This window comes from Amphiprion ocellaris, chromosome 19 (assembly GCF_022539595.1).
Source record: "Amphiprion ocellaris isolate individual 3 ecotype Okinawa chromosome 19, ASM2253959v1, whole genome shotgun sequence".
NCBI classification, from domain to species: domain Eukaryota; kingdom Metazoa; phylum Chordata; class Actinopteri; family Pomacentridae; genus Amphiprion; species Amphiprion ocellaris.
Window position 1 is genome coordinate 27063772 of NC_072784.1, and position 18110 is coordinate 27081881.

An 18110-nucleotide genomic window follows, 5' to 3' on the forward strand; every position below is an offset into this window, starting at 1 on the left:
AAAAACAGCATATGAAACAGCATGTCAGTAAGCAATACAGTAATAGTAGTACGGATGGATGCTGACGTGATATATTTGGAATGGGTGGGTGGACCCTGTGTCGCATTTTTAATGACTTCAGCACATTCGGACCACTGATTCAGCTCAAGCCAAGCTGTTTCAATAAAGAAAAGTTGTGGATGTGGTCCCATAATGCATTTACCAGAGCCCAAAATTGCTACATTTTTCATAAAAAGAACCAGCTACATGCTTTACGAGAGCACCTCGGTTAAATCTTTGCTGGATCACTGACTGTAATGGGAGGTAAGTGGAGTAGATCAGCAGTGACTGGTTGGTGCTGTTGGTCCCATTTGATTGATTGGGCCTGACAACAGCGTTGAACTTGACTGATAATGTCTCAGCTCAGGGCACTAAGACCATAAAGGTTCTACAGCTCTGGAATAATGGAGTGGAGATATTAACTTGTGTTTTCTTTCTTTTCTTTTCTCCTGCCCACTTTGCTTTCTTCTCTTCTCCTGAATTCTTCTCCGCCTGCAGCCCGAGGAATTGACTGATGTGTTGGAGATTAGTAACATTGTTTTCACCAGTATGTTTGTGCTGGAGATGGGCTTCATGCTGCTGGCTTTTGGCCTGTTTGGATACATCAGGAACCCATACAACATCTTCGACAGCATCATCGTTATCATCAGGTAATGTTTTGCTGCCTTATCTCTGTCAGAAAGTATCTGCCATCTTTAAAAGTCAAGCAGAATTAATGAAAGAGTGCTGAGATCATGGCTTCAGTCTAATTAGACTTCACTAAGCAGACATCGACTTGGAGCCACATCTTGTTCTGATTTCTTCTACAGCTTGTCAGTCATGAGGCTTGGAGTGTCCGGTTCAGTGCTGCAGCATTCGTCTTTGCAATAGATTGACATACTCATGATGGATCACACTTTGAGTCCTGCCTCAGTAGATTCCTTATTCAGTCAGGAGTCGGTTACTATAAGGCTGTTATTACTCCGCCAAGGACTGTGGCGTAGTTATGTGACAATCAGTGTTGGTTTGTTTGTCTGTCTGTCTGTTCTCAACTTTACTTGAAAACAGACTAACAGATCTGGATGAAATTTTCAGGGAAGGTCAGAAATGACACAAGGACCAAGTGATTAGATTTAGACAGTGAAACGGTTTATCGTCTGGATCCACGGATTTGTTAAAGATTTCTGTATCTTTGTGAGATAGTGGCATGGCGTCACTGTAACTATGACAACAAGTGAACACTACGTCAGCTGCCTTCTGACGATCACATGATCATGATCCTACTACAAACCGACCACTGCAGACCACAATTTTTTTAAAGATTTCATCCATTGGAAATCATACGACTGCGCAGCGGAGTACTGCACTCTCTGAGTGCTTTTCTGTTTAATTTGGGATCTTTTGAAATGTTTGGCTTATTGATGGTAAATGACCCTCAAAATCACTACATATGTACTAATCAGCCTCTTGCAAACAAAATCTGTTACATATCATAATACTGACATTTTTTCCATCATCCATTTTAATATCTCTCAGTAAATTAAGGCTAAAAACATAATATACTGCAGTCTGTTTCTCCATTTACTATGAGCAGCACGATGTTAATACAGATAGGAGCAATCCGTTACATTTCTGAACAGTATTTTCAGGGAAATTTTGCTGTTTGTGGTTGTCAGTGTGTGGGAGATAATCGGTCAAGCGGATGGTGGGTTGTCAGTCCTGCGAACGTTTCGTCTGCTGCGAGTTCTGAAGCTTGTTCGCTTCCTGCCGGCCCTGAGGAGACAACTGGTGGTGCTGATGAAGACCATGGACAATGTGGCTACCTTCTGCATGCTGCTGATGCTTTTCATCTTCACGTTCAGGTATGAACATTACAATACACGCATCCTGTAAATCTTTGAACTTCTTTGTCAAAAAAAATAAAAGCATATTTTTCTCTGATGTTTGCATTTTCTTATTCCCCTGCAGTATACTGGGCATGCATCTTTTTGGTTGTAAGTTCAGTCTTCAAACTGAGAATGGAGACACCATCCCTGACCGCAAGAACTTTGACACTCTACTCTGGGCCATCGTCACTGTATTCCAGGTAGGTTCGTCTCATTTCAAAACCACATATGGTCACTGTACTCCTGGTTATTTTACAGTTTGCACTACCCTACTCTGTTGTGTTTTGCTAATCCACAAATTCCTTTTCTTCACATTTTTTTCTCAGTCAGACTAATCTGACTAAATCATACTGATTAAGACTGAAATGGAAGCGACTTTATGATCAGATCACATTTGCTATTGAAATCTGAGCACAGGAGAAGAGAAGAAAAAGAAAAGAGAGAAGTATAACCTTGTGACCTCTAAAAAAAATTGCTAAGGGAGGCATTTGATGAGATGAGAGAGAGGCTCCTGAACTGAATGTGCTGTCAGGAGGTGCAGTCCACTCTCCACATCACTGAGAATTGATGGTCTGACGCCGAATCCAAGCCCATAAGCCAAGATAAATAAAAAACACCCAGCACATGTCCAGATCAATCATGTAATAGGTATTATTGACAGCAGATAAAGTCAGGCTCACTGTCGGGAGCCGAACTCGGCACACGCATTTAAAAGTACAGAGGACTTTGGATTTTTATTACACTATACTTTTCTTTCTACAGTTAGTCCTGCATTAGAAATGTTACTGATTATTTGACTTTTTGCCACGATTGTGATTTTGACTACCCACAACTGAATTAATGTAATCACCACAATACTATCCTACTTATTCACAAAGAAAACTCTACTAATAGCACAACCCATGTAGATAAAATCACTCGGTTTCAACTTGGATAACTCTGACGTTAGAATTAGAAAGTTTTGGTCACACATCTGTATAAGTTGTGTGTCCTGCAATAATTAAATGGGGAGACTAGAGGCTGCTGTGTGCACAGCCACTAATCTATCACCTGTCATAGCCTGCCAGTCAGGTGCTTAGGAAACATTCGTAAGTTGTAGACTTCATGATATTTAGTGAATGAGTTAAGGTTTTGAGTACATTTTAAAACAATATTTTGCCTCTGCGAGGTTTACTGAATTCATGTAAAGAACCTTATTTGAAGTCCTATTTTGACCCAAATGTTTATACAATAGCGCTAATGTAGCACAGCAGGGAAGTGAAAGCACTCCTCTGTTTATGCAAATGTGAAGGTGCAATAATAATATATTGTCCCTAAAATCAATGAATGATTATTATAAATTAGTATGATGCCTGAACAGATCACAATAATTGTGATTTTGGCCATGATTGTGCAGCCTTAACACAGTATCATATCCATTTTACAGTATACCTGCAAGAATACACTAGAGAGTGTTTGTGTGCACTTGAGTGTGCTTCAGTGTGTACTTGTGCCAAGCTTCTGCTCTTAGTCAAATTCTGTGAGATGTGAAATTCTGCTTATTTCCACCCACAAACTCTCTCTTTTTCGCCATTATTTCTATTTTCTGCTGTCCCTCCCTGTTGAGATATTGTTCAATCGCTCCACATAGATTGTCCTCTTTTCTATATTGGATGCATCAGCAGAAGAGTGGAACACAGAATGCAGTGGACTGTCTCACTTTGGTGCTGAAGAAGCATTTTATCCAGAACTGACTGTCATGTGAAGGAGTTATACCCACTATATATACTTACTATAGTTTTCTGGGGAGAAGCTACACCACACACATAAATCTGTGTACAGAAATATATATGCATGCACATATTTACACCAAAAGTACAGTGAAGTGCATTTGGGCCACTGGGGTTTAAAGAGTGGGCAGAGCTTTCATGTTGGATGGTGCACACCAGGTTGGGCTTAGATGCTTTCATCACTCATTGATTTAAATGCAGATACACACATGCACTCTCATATACTTTGCATGGCAACTTGCAGCAAAGCAGGTCTATGGATTTGAACTATTGTGGCAATAAAAGTAGGTGAACAGATGTTTTTTTGGAGTATGCTTTCCTCTATGCATATGCGTGCATCTCTAACCCTCTAATTCACTCTGTCCTCATCTATTTTTGCCTCCATCCATGTCTTCCCCTCTACTCCATCTTTATTTATGTCTAAATCTCTGTCTGTCTGTAGATTCTGACCCAGGAGGACTGGAACGTGGTGTTGTATAATGGCATGGCTTCTACCTCTCCATGGGCGGCTCTCTACTTTGTTGCTCTCATGACATTCGGCAACTATGTGCTCTTCAATTTGCTGGTGGCCATCTTGGTTGAGGGCTTCCAAGCTGAGGTGAGAATGACTTCATTAGTTTTTGCTTCCAGTATAGCTCAATGTTTTCCAATATGCAAACTGCATTGCGCACATGTAATTACTCTAAAAAGTAGGCTTATTCCAATTATGGCACTAGTATCAGCACAGCAAGCTAAAGGCTAATGTCTAATTCTTAAACACATCTCTCATCCACATCTGTATGCGTCTTGTATGAGCCTTCGCATGCTGATAATTAAGTCCAAATGGAGCCTTCTGGGGGCCAGCAGGTCCAGACTCTCAATTACTAAATGGTCAGTGAGATGAAGCTGTTTTTAAAGGTTATGAGAGGAAAAGGGATTATACTGGTATCTAACTGAAGGCTGCTGGTGATTTCAGATCATCAGTTCTGTACATTTCCAGCCTTTGAGTATCATTGGAGCAGTGAATGCAGCAAACTCAGAAGAAAATGAGATCTAAATACAGAAAACAAGCTTATTTGCATGGATGTGTGTGTCTTGTAGGGTGATGCTAATCGGTCAGAGTCAGATGATGACAAGAAATCGGATAACTTTGATGAGGACGAGAAGGTAGAACAACTCAGAGACAATGGTAGGTGAAATGACAGCATTCAGTTCATTTTGTGTTGCTTTTTATTCCTGCTCTAGCTTTGCAATTAGTTGAATGTTTAACTGTAGGAATAAATGATAATGTCTTGAACTCTGTTCCACAGAGCTGAAGATGTACTCTCTGATGATGACAGCTAATGGTCACATTGACCCTCGTGTCTCCACGGCTCCTCCCATAATCATGCGCACAGCGGCCACGCCCATGCCCACCCCGAAGAGCTCCCTGGGACCCGAGTCCATCCTGGGGGAGGATCTCATGTACAGAGAGGGGGTTCCTCAGTATAGCGAGATGGGGCTGGGATTTTCTGAGGCAGGAAATGGACATGCAGAGTCTCGCCGTGGAAGCTCAGCGTCCCTGGAACCTTTAGCCTATGATCAGCGCTCTCTGGTGAGTTGGATCATTGGAAATAATCTTCAGGAAAACCAACACTGGGTTGTTATAGACAGTGTCCGGTAAAAATCTATTTTTTTGTTGTTTTTTTTTTTACATCATACATACATCAGATATGGTATTTTTTTCATTTTTCATATGTACCAAATGTAAAGAATCAATCCTGTCTACTTGCACAGTTTTCATTTTAATAATGGAATGGTGCTCTGGGGGGTCAGGCATATGGGTTCTGTAAAGTGTCTTGGGACAATCTGACCTGTAATTGGCGCTATATAAATAAAATTGAATTGAATTATATTTTTTCATAATTGGCTCCCAGTTTAAACATTTACTCCAATATTACAACTTTGTGCTATTGTGTAGCATAGAGTAGCTTTACAGTCTTTATGCAGAGTGAGTCATAGGTGAGCTAGTGTGCTTGAGCTGCCATGAGGCATTGATGTAGAGTTACATCTAAGCAATTTTTTGGCAGGAAGGGAAAAAAAGAAACTTCTAAATACTTAACTTTGACACACAGAGATAAGTTTAATCAATACCAAAGAGGTATTTTTACATATTTAGATGCCGTATGCAGCACATATTTAAAGAGAACTGTGTCATATACACAGATAATCCTCCCATCCTGGAGGAATAGTAAATAAAAAGGTAGCTTGTTCCTTTACTTCACAAATCAGACTTATTAGGCCAAAACATTCATTGTCCTTGTTGCTGATTCAGAACAAGGAAGCTCTCACCAAACTGATTTAAAGCTACACAAAGCACAATCCCCATTAAAGCATATACTAAGCCGAAGCCAACCTGAAAAGCCAGCACACATATGAGATAAACGTCATGTGAACACACCTGATAATCACAAAGGGCCTGAAGACTCAGTGAGTTAAATGAGGCAACTGTGGATTTGAGCTTGAAATGTTTCAACCCACAGTCCACATAAAAATCAATCAGATCTAATTTAATCAGGTACTATACTATTAAGGAGATCTCAGTTCCTGAAACTCTACACTGAGCGAGAGAGAACAATTCCCACTTAGTGCAGCTTTATGGATATTGATTGATTTGTTGATTTGATTGGACATTATTATTAAATCCTGGTATCACAGCAGACTGGAAGGGTTTAAGAAAGCTGCTAGTATTGGCTCTGAAGGTGGCAGGTTCACCATACTGAACTTTTTTTTCAGTTCCAATCTGTAGGATACATGAAGGTAGTGATTTATTCCACGAGGGAATCTGGAAATACAGAGAGCTGATAATCACCTGGTGTTATCTCAGGGGAAGGAGAAAATCCTGTGAACCTGAGATATTCAGTACAGGTTATCAAATGGGCAAAAAAAAAAAGTGAAATAGCATATTAATAGTTTGAGACACTGTGGAGAGCACATTATTCAGTCCCAAAAATTCTTGTCCCTGCCTTGTCTACAGTAATTTCTCTCTAGATAAATTGGCACCCATGTGGAAAGTGTTTTAAATAAAAAGCCCATTTGTCTTTCATGGAGAGATGAAAACCAGAACATTTACAATTTTGTCAAACTCAAATTGAAGCGACACTCAGCATATGCTCACACAGTGTCACCTGTAACTTGGATAATGACTTTTATTTTTGCCAGGTAGGCTTTCAGAAACTGCAGTAACTCATAGACACTATACTTCTTTTTAGGGCCTCTCTAGTCCCGGGCGGCGCTCTCCTCTTCCTCCGCGTGGTTCGGGCAGCTCGTGGGGAAGCCGGCGCTCCAGCTGGAACAGCCTGGGAAGAGCTCCGAGCCTCAAACGGCGAGACACCAGCGGTGAGAGGGAGAGTCTGCTGTCTGGGGAAGGTGGAGAGGAGGAGGACGGCAGGGACGATAAGGATGAGGCTGAGGTGAACAACAGACTGAGGCCGGGGTCCTTGGAGCTGCTGCAGGCGTCTACTCTCTGCCCTTCTATAATAGCGGAGTACGGCGACTGTAACGGGAGGACTGTGACTTACGACCCGAACATGAACTCCGACTCCAAGGATGACTCCTCGCCTGAGGACGACATGGACGATGACGTAAGTTACCATGAGTCAGAGCTTTCGGAATGACATTTGGGAACTCTCATTTTGAGCAGATCTTAAAGGTCCCCAGCAGGACGCTGTGTTTTAATTCGCTCTGTGGCTTGTTTTACAATTATGTACACATGACCGAGCAGGAAGTTTGGTAGATTTCTTTGGTGACAGTTGAGTCTCGGTGGAGTTGCATTCTTATGTAAATTCTTAATCTCTTAATCTGTCCTCTCTGAGTCTGTTTACACATTTTATTTCTGTTTTTCTCTCTGTCTGTCTCTACTTATCCTTTGTCTTTCGTTGCCCTTTGTTTCTTACTTTGAGATACTAATGCGTGTGTGTTGTGTTCACATTCCAAGGCCTGGAGAGACACTAATTGTCATGGCTTAATTGATTGGTTTGAGCAGTAATTGTTTTCTCAGTAGGTATAAAACAACGTGTGTAAGTACAGTCAGTGTGCTTGTACTTATGTGTGTGTATGTGTGTGTCTGTGTGTGTGTGTGTGTATGTGTGAATAAGCTGGAGAGGGGTGAACTCCACCGGTGGTTTTGGATGACCTTTTGCTGTGAATCCTCTGAAACAAAAGGCGTCTCCCCGGGCCCAGTGAATACGGAGGGCTTAATGCAGGCAGCGTATGGATGGATGGGGGTGTGTTTGCATGTGCACTTGGAAGGGTTTACATTCACGTGCCACGCCGAGCGTGTATATGCATGTACCTCTCTGCATGTGTTTCCATCGGGGATTAGGGATTTTCGCTCCAAGAATGTCAGAGCAGCAGGTTCTTTTCATCCACACATAAACGTAGAAGGACACACCCAGATGCACACACACTCGCATAAGTGGCAATCTGCCAAATAAGCAGAGGCTTGACTTTGGGGCTGTTTTTAATTAGAATCCAGTAGTACAAAAGATGTGCACCTAAGCTTTCTTGTGTTTGTTTTCTTACAAACTTTAATGAGTTTCACAGTACTTTCTACTGAGCTCATGGAGTAGCTAAGTCAGAGACCCACCTGTCTTGACCCATTTATCTCCGTCTACTTGTGCAATGAAACACATTTATTTTGCCCCCATAGATTTAAATTTGGGATGGCTCACATCAGCAACACTGGAAATAGTTGAAACTGTGCATGTTTAATGAGTTTTATGGTACAAGTGTTGATGAGAGAACCAGAAGGTCTAGATTAAAGCTGCTTTTCTTGCTCTCAAACACATTTTGTGTTTTATGCTAATGACATTATACAGTATACAGTTAATGTTTGAAAAACTCTTCAATTTACCATGTTCAAAGGACAAGTGGAGTAGACAAACACACTTTCTCCACATCTCAACTATTTCCTAGACATTGTTTGCTCCTGTCACATTTTTTTTTACTCACTGTACTCATTTTTCTCTGCAATATAAAATCCAGCACTTCTACGGAAGCAACACAACCATGGTTAGATAGAGGGAAAAAAAACAATGCAATCACCATATAGAATATTTTTCAAGGTGGCAACAGGTGTCAGTGACTCTACATACTATAAATATTTTGCTATGTACATTTTTTTATTTTCATATTTGACTCCTATCTGCTGTGTAGCCTAGAACCTGTAAATCAGCTAAGGTCAGCTGAATGTTTGTCTCATGACTGTTGGTCGCAGCTTTGTCACTAATGGCTTGACAGCTGTACCAAGGAGCACAGATTTTTCATTGTTTTACTGAATCTGGATATAGCAAAATGTTCTATTGTTGATATTTTTGGAGAAATTTTAATCAAGGCATGTAAAATTAAATGATTTAAATCACTGTTTTTGCTCATAATTGGGTAAATTTTAGGATAAGAAGGTAGATAGATTTTTTTTTTGAGGTTGACTGGGTGAGTTTTGAAACAGAAATGTCAAAGTTGATTTTTTAAATTCTCTCTGTTTCGATCATTTTTAGGTAACAGTTGGTATAATTTTGGCTATTTAAAAAAAAATATATATATATAATATGCCTTACAAACCAGCAGGTTTTACAGTTCAGAGGATTAACTAATTACCAAGCAGTTCTTCAACAGGTTTTTAAGGAGTCCATAGAAAGTACAAAACAGTTCATTTGGCATCACTGTTTTTACTGCTGAGACTGCGGATTCATGACAAAGATATATAGATTATTTTTTTAATCACTAAAACTTTGATTGTGTACATAGCTGTACTGTTACTGATCCACAACAACAGCAACAGACAATCTCAATATAAAACAGCATCATTTTGAATGTATGCATTAATATATGTGACCGACAAGTAGAAAAAAACGTACAACTGCTTGAAAATGTAACTGTTACAATTTGGAAACAATCAATTACTGAGTATTACTACCCTGGGCTTTGACTGGTCCAATAGCATGTCATATTATTAGTCACTGAAACTGTCAAAATGAGCTAAATAATTGATTTTGCAACAAACAAAAGCTATTATTTAGTATGATAATGACTCATTACTTATAATTTTTCTAGCAAAAGTGCTAAACTTCCTTTGTAATAATGTGAGAACACAGTTACTGTTTGGTTATCTCACAGTAAACTGGGTTTTGGACAGATACTCAGGTAACACAAGCAATCTGTTGTCATTCTGGGCTTTGAGAAAACACTTATTCAATACCTTGTGACAGTAGTGGTGATGAAGACTGTACAATTTGACATCATAATGGAAACACCAATATGACACCAATAGCTGTTTTGTCCCGTTTTAAAACATGTATTAATGAATGGCAATGTTGTTGTTGCTGATGATGCTTTTGTGTGACTTCTCACCCCTGCAGGGTCCTTTCTGCTACTGGGTCAAGAAAGAGTTCCATAACATGAAACCTCACTGGTGCAAAGAACATGAAGACTGGACGCTGTACTTGTTCTCTCCAGAAAGCCCGTAAGAACCTTGCACGCACACACACACACACACACACACACACACACACACACACACACACACACACACACACACACACACACACACACACACACACACACACACACACACACACACACACACACATTATATTGTCTTACATCCATTTCCTGAAGAATTACACCAATCTGAACCATAATTACTACTTAAACTTAACCTTAAACCAAAAAAATTAATAATTTACATTACGAATGCTCATTTTTCATCCCCAAAAGGTAGGTGGGCTTCCAAAAAGTGCTTGTATTAACACACATACGCTTATGCACACACATACACAGACATATTTCTACATTTCCTCTCTGCTTATCGCCTCTTTATTTTGATTATAGTTGCTTCCTTCTCTGATTTTTCTTCTGTCTTTACAGCTTTGTCATGGCTAATTGTTTGATCAGTAGCTTTAATGGACCATAGATGACTCTGTGTATGTGTGTGTTTAGATTCCGTGTGTGGTGCCAAGCTGTGATCTCTCACAAAATATTCGACCATGTGGTTTTGGTTTTCATCTTCCTCAACTGCATCACCATCGCTCTGGAAAGACCTGACATACAGCCTCACAGCACGGTGAGACAGACGAACACACACACTCTGTAATTATCAGGCCTTCTCGCTTTGTCTCTCAGTTTCTGCCTTTCATAGCTGATACACTAACTTATTACTCAAGGCAGATTACAACAGCTGAGGAACAATTCATGCTCCAGGGATACTTAACATACATGACAAAGAAAAAAAAAATGAAGCCCAAGACTACAATCAAAAATGTATCAATTTTACGGGCATTACATGAAATAAGGCCCTAGGTAGTTTCTTTAGAAGGTATAAATGCTGGCCATAATAAAGGCGAGATGGAGACAGTTGTGCAGGTAATGCATAAATCAAATCAATAATAAATGAGAAAACAAAGAAAATAAATGATGTGGGGCCAGACTGCAATATCAGTTATGAGTAAAAAGAAGATATTGTCTCAATATTTGTAGGCAAAATATGAACAAACCACCAAGACCCCCAACCCATATTAAACCAAATCAAAGCTGTCATACAACTCTGGAATTTACCTGCTCACAGCAAGCTTAAATGAGTTAAACCACACAAATTCAGCACACAAGCTGGATGACTACTACATAACACAACAGCTAACCTAATAACAGAGTATAATCCAGTTAATGAGTCAAACGCACACTAAACTTTAATAATTCTGGGAAAAAACACAGCTGGCTCTTCAAGTAGTGCCTTTGTTTAACAAAATATTCTTATATGCAAAATGAGACTTTACAAGAAACATTTTACAGGAATTGTACAATGTAATAGTGAAGAATATGCCTTGCTGGACTTGAACTAAATTTATAAAGATCTTGTTAACTTATTATATTATTAAAAAAGGCTAAAACCTGTATACTTGAACATGGCATGTTAGAAAGCCCAAGTTGAGATTTATTTGAATTTTTATGGAATTTGCTCCCAAAGGTTACCATTCCAAAAAAATGATTGCTTTGTGCTAATTTTACACCAGCGGTTCGAAAACAGCAGAAATCAATTGGCTGGATGCCTGAGTAATGTTGTTTTCACTGTTATTTTCAAATGGCCTGTGTACAGATTGTGCCAGATTAAAGGGGTCTGTGTGGTGACCTGCTGTAGTCTGACAGGAACATGAACAGGGGAGGGAACAGAAGGTTCATCATGTAACTGGTCTGCAAGGTAGTTTCACTGGACCTCTGGTTGTATTGGAGCTGGTGGATCTTCGGTTAGCAAGCTATGTCGTGTGGTTAGCAGCTGGGAGTTTTGTAAAGTTTAGAGGTTGAATGTTTTGCCTAATCCCACTGCCTGTTTCAGTCATTTTCCTTTTATTTTGGGAAACTGTGCAGTTTAGGTAAAGAAAAGTCAAGAATGTTAACAGTGGCAAGAAAAGGGAGAACTTTAAACTCTGTCTTCTTGATGTAGTGTAATGATATCATATTCTTCCTCTGGCTCAGCTCTTTTCCTTTCAGAGATTTTGTAAACCCTTTCTTTCACATCCAAACCGTCACATAATCCCAGACATCCTGGATTTTTTATTGCATACAAGCGTATACTTCCTTCAGAAGATTACAGGCTCTGGCAGCTACCAGTTTTAGTCATGTGCAGTCTTCAGCCTTTTCTGATGCTTAACTGCTCAATCATGGATGGCCAAGTTGTGAAAAATCCACAGGTAGCTTGGTTCTTTGACATCAAGCTGCAAGAAACATGTTCTGTTGTGCTGTGTTGCATGCAGAAAGGATCTGAGGCAGGTGCTGTTCACTTTTCATTTCAGTTTGGAGGTCACTGTGTAGGTCATCCGTAATGTGATTGAAACTCTCACACTAACTGTTACCATCAGGGTGGTTTGGTATAGTGTCGCTCTATCCAATGCTGTATATTTTGCACAACTGTTTAGATTCTCTCCCTTAAGGGACTGCATGTTAAATCGTTTCTTTCTGGCCCGAGGTCAGATACGCTTGGGGAAATTTGGAGAAGCTCTCTAGGGGTTGTGACAGTTGCTCAGTTTGCTCTGTGGGTTGATCAGCTTTAGCTGCTAGGGACTGATTAGAGCTGTGGCAGGATTTCGCAATATGTTGCCACATCTTGGATCAAAAGCATCCCTCTCTCACAATGTTTATAGTCCCTTTATGGCCATAGTTAGTTCTAACCCTTAAGAAACTCTGGCAGGAGATGCTGAAAAACATCTGTTTTTGGTGATCCGATACAGATATATAAAACTTTACCTTTCATACAAATCTTGCCTCACTGTTGGACATGTTTGCGAACGTCTTGGAACGTACACCGATGTACAAATCACTTGATTGGTTTTCTGTTGTGCTTGACAGTCTGCGGTTTTCTGTTGTGCTTGACAGTCTGCTTTTTTCTGCTTGAGTTGCCGAAAAAGTCCTGAGGTGGAATCTGTAGCCCATGTTTTTGTTCCTAGATCAAAGTAGGTCCCTTGATGCCAGGGGTTACTGAAGAAAGTGGTTATAAGTAGGCTAAAGGCTGGCCTCAGTTGGTCCCTCAAGTGAGCCTCAGTGTAGACAGAAAGACCCATGTGAGCTTCCTCTTGACAATTACTTGTTATTTATGGGTAAAGTTAATACAGTAACCAAGAAAAACTATAGTCTCCTTTAGGATTCCTTTCATAGTAACTAGTGGACTTATCAGTTCAGTGTTACGGAGTGTCAAATCAGAATAGGACAACATGCACTTCAATAAAATTCACTCCCAAAGATAAGAGAGGCTTCAGAAACAGGGAAACGAAAGACACCTGTGGCGGACCCAGGTAAGAACAAGTAAAAGTCCAATAGACGTCCAAAGAATCACCAAGCAAATAGTCTAAAAGCTGAGGAGAGACACAAGGAACACAGGCAGGGAATCAGTGCACAACAAACACACAGCAAACTCAGGTAGAATAACAGAAGAGCTGACAAAGAGAGAGAGGAAAGCATACAGACACAAGGGAGGCAAGAGGAACCAGATACAGATGAAACCAGTCAGGGAGGAGAAAACAATCTCAGCGGCAGGAAAACACAGGAAACAACCAACAGAAAACAGAAAAAAGTTACCTGAAACCAAACCCAAAACAAGACATTGAGCTATCTACAAAGCTTTCAACTGAAGACACGTCACATCAGATGGTCTGTGATAGGGTTTTTGGTGTTTGCTAGATGATTATGTTCCATCCATTTAGAGAATTTTTTCCCTGGTTACTAAAGTATATGCGTACTATGCACCAGTAGAAGACTAGAGATACTTGAGGTTGATTCACTGACACTATGTCGACCAATCTATGTAAATTCAGTTGCTGAATAGAGACTTCAAACTACCAACAATGCAATACCCTACAACATTTCCAAATTTCCTGTATGATACAACAGATTGCTCTTGTTCCATTCAAAGACACCACCTCCTGCTGTCAATATAAAATGTAGTCACTGGCAGTGTCTTATATTCATGTCAACAGCTCCTCTATTTGTGGCTTAACAATTATTCTCACTCTCCTCTTTAGGAGCGAGTGTTTCTGAGTGTGTCCAACTACGTTTTCACTGTGATCTTCCTGGCAGAGATGACCGTTAAGGTAAAGAGGATTCTTTTTCTTTCATTCTTGGTTCTTTTATTTAACAATTTTACCAGTTCTTTTTATTCCTCATCCTTAGTTACAGCCCTAATGTGCAGGTCAAGTTGTCTTTTTTAACTCTACAATCTTTTCACCAGGTTGTAGCTCTTGGTTTCTGCTTTGGGAAGCAGAGCTACCTCCAGTCCAGTTGGAACATTCTGGATGGTTTATTGGTGTTTGTGTCTCTGGTTGACATTTTGGTCTCTCTGGCGTATACTGGCGGAAACAGGATCCTGGGAATTCTCAGAGTCCTTCGCCTACTACGAACACTTCGCCCACTCAGGTATGTGGTGTGTTTCTGTGTCTATGTGGATGTTGGTTTTCAGTGACTGCAATTACTGGAACTCAGAATAAAAATAGGTAATTTTGTGTGTATGTTTGTGTGTTCCAGGGTGATCAGTCGAGCCCCAGGTTTGAAGCTGGTTGTGGAGACTCTTATCACCTCTCTCAGACCTATCGGAAACATCGTCTTGATCTGCTGTGCCTTCTTCATTGTCTTTGGCATCTTGGGGGTTCAGGTAACAACAGTTTCTCAATGCAGACATGTAAGCTAGCTAGAGAGCCACTACAGAAACAGCGCTAATGATACTGATTTTTAATTTTTTCCCTTTGCTGGAGAGCAAAGCTTTACACGCCACATATGTGAATTGTGGCTTACGGGAATTGGACGTGTCTTGAATATCCAGTGGACAATAGGCTTTTGTTCCTCATGAATATGAGTTTTGAAAGAATGACAATTAGGTTAAGTGTGAAAAGGAACAACATGACCCCCAGGCCAGCTATTAGCCAAGCACTCAAGGAAAACCTCTGATAAGAACGTGTTCTATGAAACGTCCTATTATTCCTGGCATTAATTGCTGAATGTTTGAAAAGCCTCAAGCTCCAATGCAATTGAGATAATTTGTAAATGGCAGCCAAATAGCCCTGCAGACCTGTTTCTCTCTCTTTTTCTCTTCCTCACTCTCCAGCTGTTCAAAGGGAAGTTCTACCATTGTGAAGGTCTAGACACGAAAAACGTCACGAACAAGTCTGACTGTCTCCAAGCCAACTACCGCTGGATACGAAGAAAGTACAACTTCGACAACCTGATTCAGGTACTGACTAATAGACTGGTGGTGAGATAAGGCAAGATGGGAAGGGAGATACAGAGAGCCGGGACATCATAATGCCACTTTGGGCTGTTTTAAAGTGCTGCTCATATTTAACACAATTACTGTCACATTACTTCATCTACAACATCATTATATTTACATTTGACAGACTGGGATTCTCTTAAGCCTAAGTTCTCAGCTGATCTTACCTGGTAAAATAAAGAATAAAAAAATAGAAAAAGTACTAGAGACCTACATTGACAAATGCAAAAGGTACTATAAATAACCCGATTTAAAATGGGGTCATTATTGTTGATTTTTATTGTCTAGGACGATACACTTAAAACTTTTTAAAGATTGTATACATTTCTTTAATACATGTCGATTACTGTGTCCTCAAAAAGGCAAATTCTTAAAAAGGTTTTGCCATTGGCAGGTCCTCTTATAAATGATAGTATTATATTTAAATCGATTTCAAGTCAGCTGTCGACTGAATGTACATCTCCCAAGGACAAACAGAGAGTTACAAAGTACATTGTGCAATGTAGAATACTATAGAATAGAATGTGCTTTATTGTCATTATACAGTGTGTAACGAAATTGGAAAGCTTCTCCTTTTCAGTGCAAGAAATCTTTAAAAAAAATAGTGCAAAGCAGTCTATTTACAAATCTACATATAATATGTGAATCCAATATTAATACCAAAACTGTGTATGTTGTAATGTTTGGACCCATGTATGTCGACTTACTGTACACCTCTGTTTGCTTTCCAGGCTCTGATGTCTTTGTTTGTACTGTCGTGTAAGGACGGCTGGGTCAACATCATGTACGACGGGCTCGATGCAGTGGGAGTGGACCAACAGGTAATGGTGTGAGGAATGCGCAAATCCGCTCTGCAGACTTGCGATCAGAGCCAAATATTTGCAAATGACTCTATCAGCTACATAAATCCATGCTGTCAGTCCTCTGTGTATTACAACCCACTGTGATCCTCATTGAGCATTTATACCAACCATTCTCTCTACTGGGATGTTATGCACAACATTACATGCAAAAATAGTATTTAATTTTTTAATAGTATTTAATACTATTTAATACTATTTAATAGATAGTATTTTCAAAAAGCTGTTATTCGTGCTGCAAAAAACATTGTATGTCTGCCTTTAGCGACATGTTTTGATATATGGAATGCTTAAATTAGTAAACATAGGTGTGTAATCTAATTCAGTATCATCAGCAATAAAACTTACTCACTATAGTTATGCTGATCTATTTATTTATACAAACCTTAAGAATAGCACAGACTCATTCCCCATTAGTAGAATTTATATAAGATAATAATAATAATAATAATAATAATAATAATAATAATAATAATAATAATAATAATAATAATAATAATATAAGAATAAACCTCCATCAGCATGGGTGACTGATTCTGGTTTTTCTAAGTGAAACTATGGCCCAACATTAGAGTTTACAGCAGAAGCTCCAAAGCTTCAGTTAATGTTGTTGTCATCAGACCCAGGACTGCCTGTGGTGCAGTGTGCTGCAGCTGTGGGACTTCAAGTAGATTGTCATTTTTCAGTAGCATAATTAATCGAGTGACTGGAAACACAGGGATTAAAACTATTATCTTTGATATTATCAGCAAAATTCATGACTCTGCTACAATAACAATTTATCCTTGCTAACTTTGGAAAAGTTTACCAAGGGTACCCAAGGCTTTCCAGAGAATTCACGCTGTTCTGATTTTCGTAGTGTAGCATTTGGGGCTTGTGTCTTGCCTGCTCAAACCAGGTTCATCGCACAAGAACATTTACGAAGCAACACACACAGAAACAATAAAAACTGATGGGAAAATCTTCTCTGCTCTGCTTTTCTCTTCTTAGCCTGTAAGAAACCACAACCCATGGATGCTCCTCTACTTCATTTCCTTCCTACTCATCGTCAGCTTCTTCGTCCTCAACATGTTCGTCGGTGTCGTGGTGGAGAACTTCCACAAGTGCCGACAGGACCAGGAAGAGGAGGAGGCCCGATTGCGGGAAGAGAAGAGGCTCAAAATGATAGAGAAAAAGCGCAGGAGTAAGGAGAATGGAGGGGCTGGTCGGTAGTCTATTTTTCTGAGCACTGCCTGCTTTCAGAGCTTGAAAAAAGAGAAAGAGAATGACAAAGAGACAAAACAGGGAAATGTATACAGACTTGAACATAAAACGAGGGAGAGTTTGAAAGACTGGCTAGCTCACGCAAACAGTGATTGATCACTGACAGAGGGCGTGAGCTATGCCATTCTAAAGCATGTAAGAGCATGACTGCAGCCCAACCCCAACCCAACCCCAACCCTCCCCTAACACTGCATGGAAAACTGGATTAGCTGTATTAACTTGACTAAAACTTTGTATGCTCACTCTTTAAATAATTGAACTGCCACCACTGTAGAGTAAAAATGCCTATAGCTGTAATATTTTAAATGCTTAAATTATATCTTAGATACCACATCTGGTTTTAATATCACTCCTACTCCAGAACAATAATTTGAAATGTTTTATAGATCTGATTACTTTCAAAGACCACCTTTGTAGTAATTTCTGCATGTGGAAGTAATCAGCAGCTATTTTCCTCGATATGTCTTGGGAAATTTTGCAGGTAAAATTTTCATTGGTGAAATGCCCCCACCCTCCCTCTGAATGCATGTACAGCACCGACCCCGAG

General features: G+C 39.8%; 1 protein-coding gene across 3 annotated transcripts in view; it reads left to right on the top strand.

Annotated features, from left to right (window-relative positions):
* The window catches only part of cacna1ha (calcium channel, voltage-dependent, T type, alpha 1H subunit a), a 140093-nt gene that overhangs the window by 105475 nt on the left and 16508 nt on the right, over positions 1 to 18110 (top strand). For 2 of the 3 annotated variants that reach the window (XM_055005281.1, XM_055005279.1), the window contains exons 13-27: positions 538 to 689; positions 1695 to 1880; positions 1987 to 2104; positions 4116 to 4271; positions 4754 to 4841; positions 4963 to 5246; positions 6904 to 7275; positions 10051 to 10154; positions 10631 to 10754; positions 14200 to 14268; positions 14406 to 14590; positions 14699 to 14825; positions 15276 to 15401; positions 16172 to 16261; positions 17291 to 17504. In XM_055005281.1, the coding sequence (XP_054861256.1) occupies positions 538 to 689; positions 1695 to 1880; positions 1987 to 2104; positions 4116 to 4271; positions 4754 to 4841; positions 4963 to 5246; positions 6904 to 7275; positions 10051 to 10154; positions 10631 to 10754; positions 14200 to 14268; positions 14406 to 14590; positions 14699 to 14825; positions 15276 to 15401; positions 16172 to 16261; positions 17291 to 17504 (2395 nt within the window). The remainder of the gene's footprint in view (positions 1 to 537; positions 690 to 1694; positions 1881 to 1986; positions 2105 to 4115; positions 4272 to 4753; positions 4842 to 4962; positions 5247 to 6903; positions 7276 to 10050; positions 10155 to 10630; positions 10755 to 14199; positions 14269 to 14405; positions 14591 to 14698; positions 14826 to 15275; positions 15402 to 16171; positions 16262 to 17290; positions 17505 to 18110) is intronic. The other variant, XM_055005280.1, reaches the window with a different exon arrangement.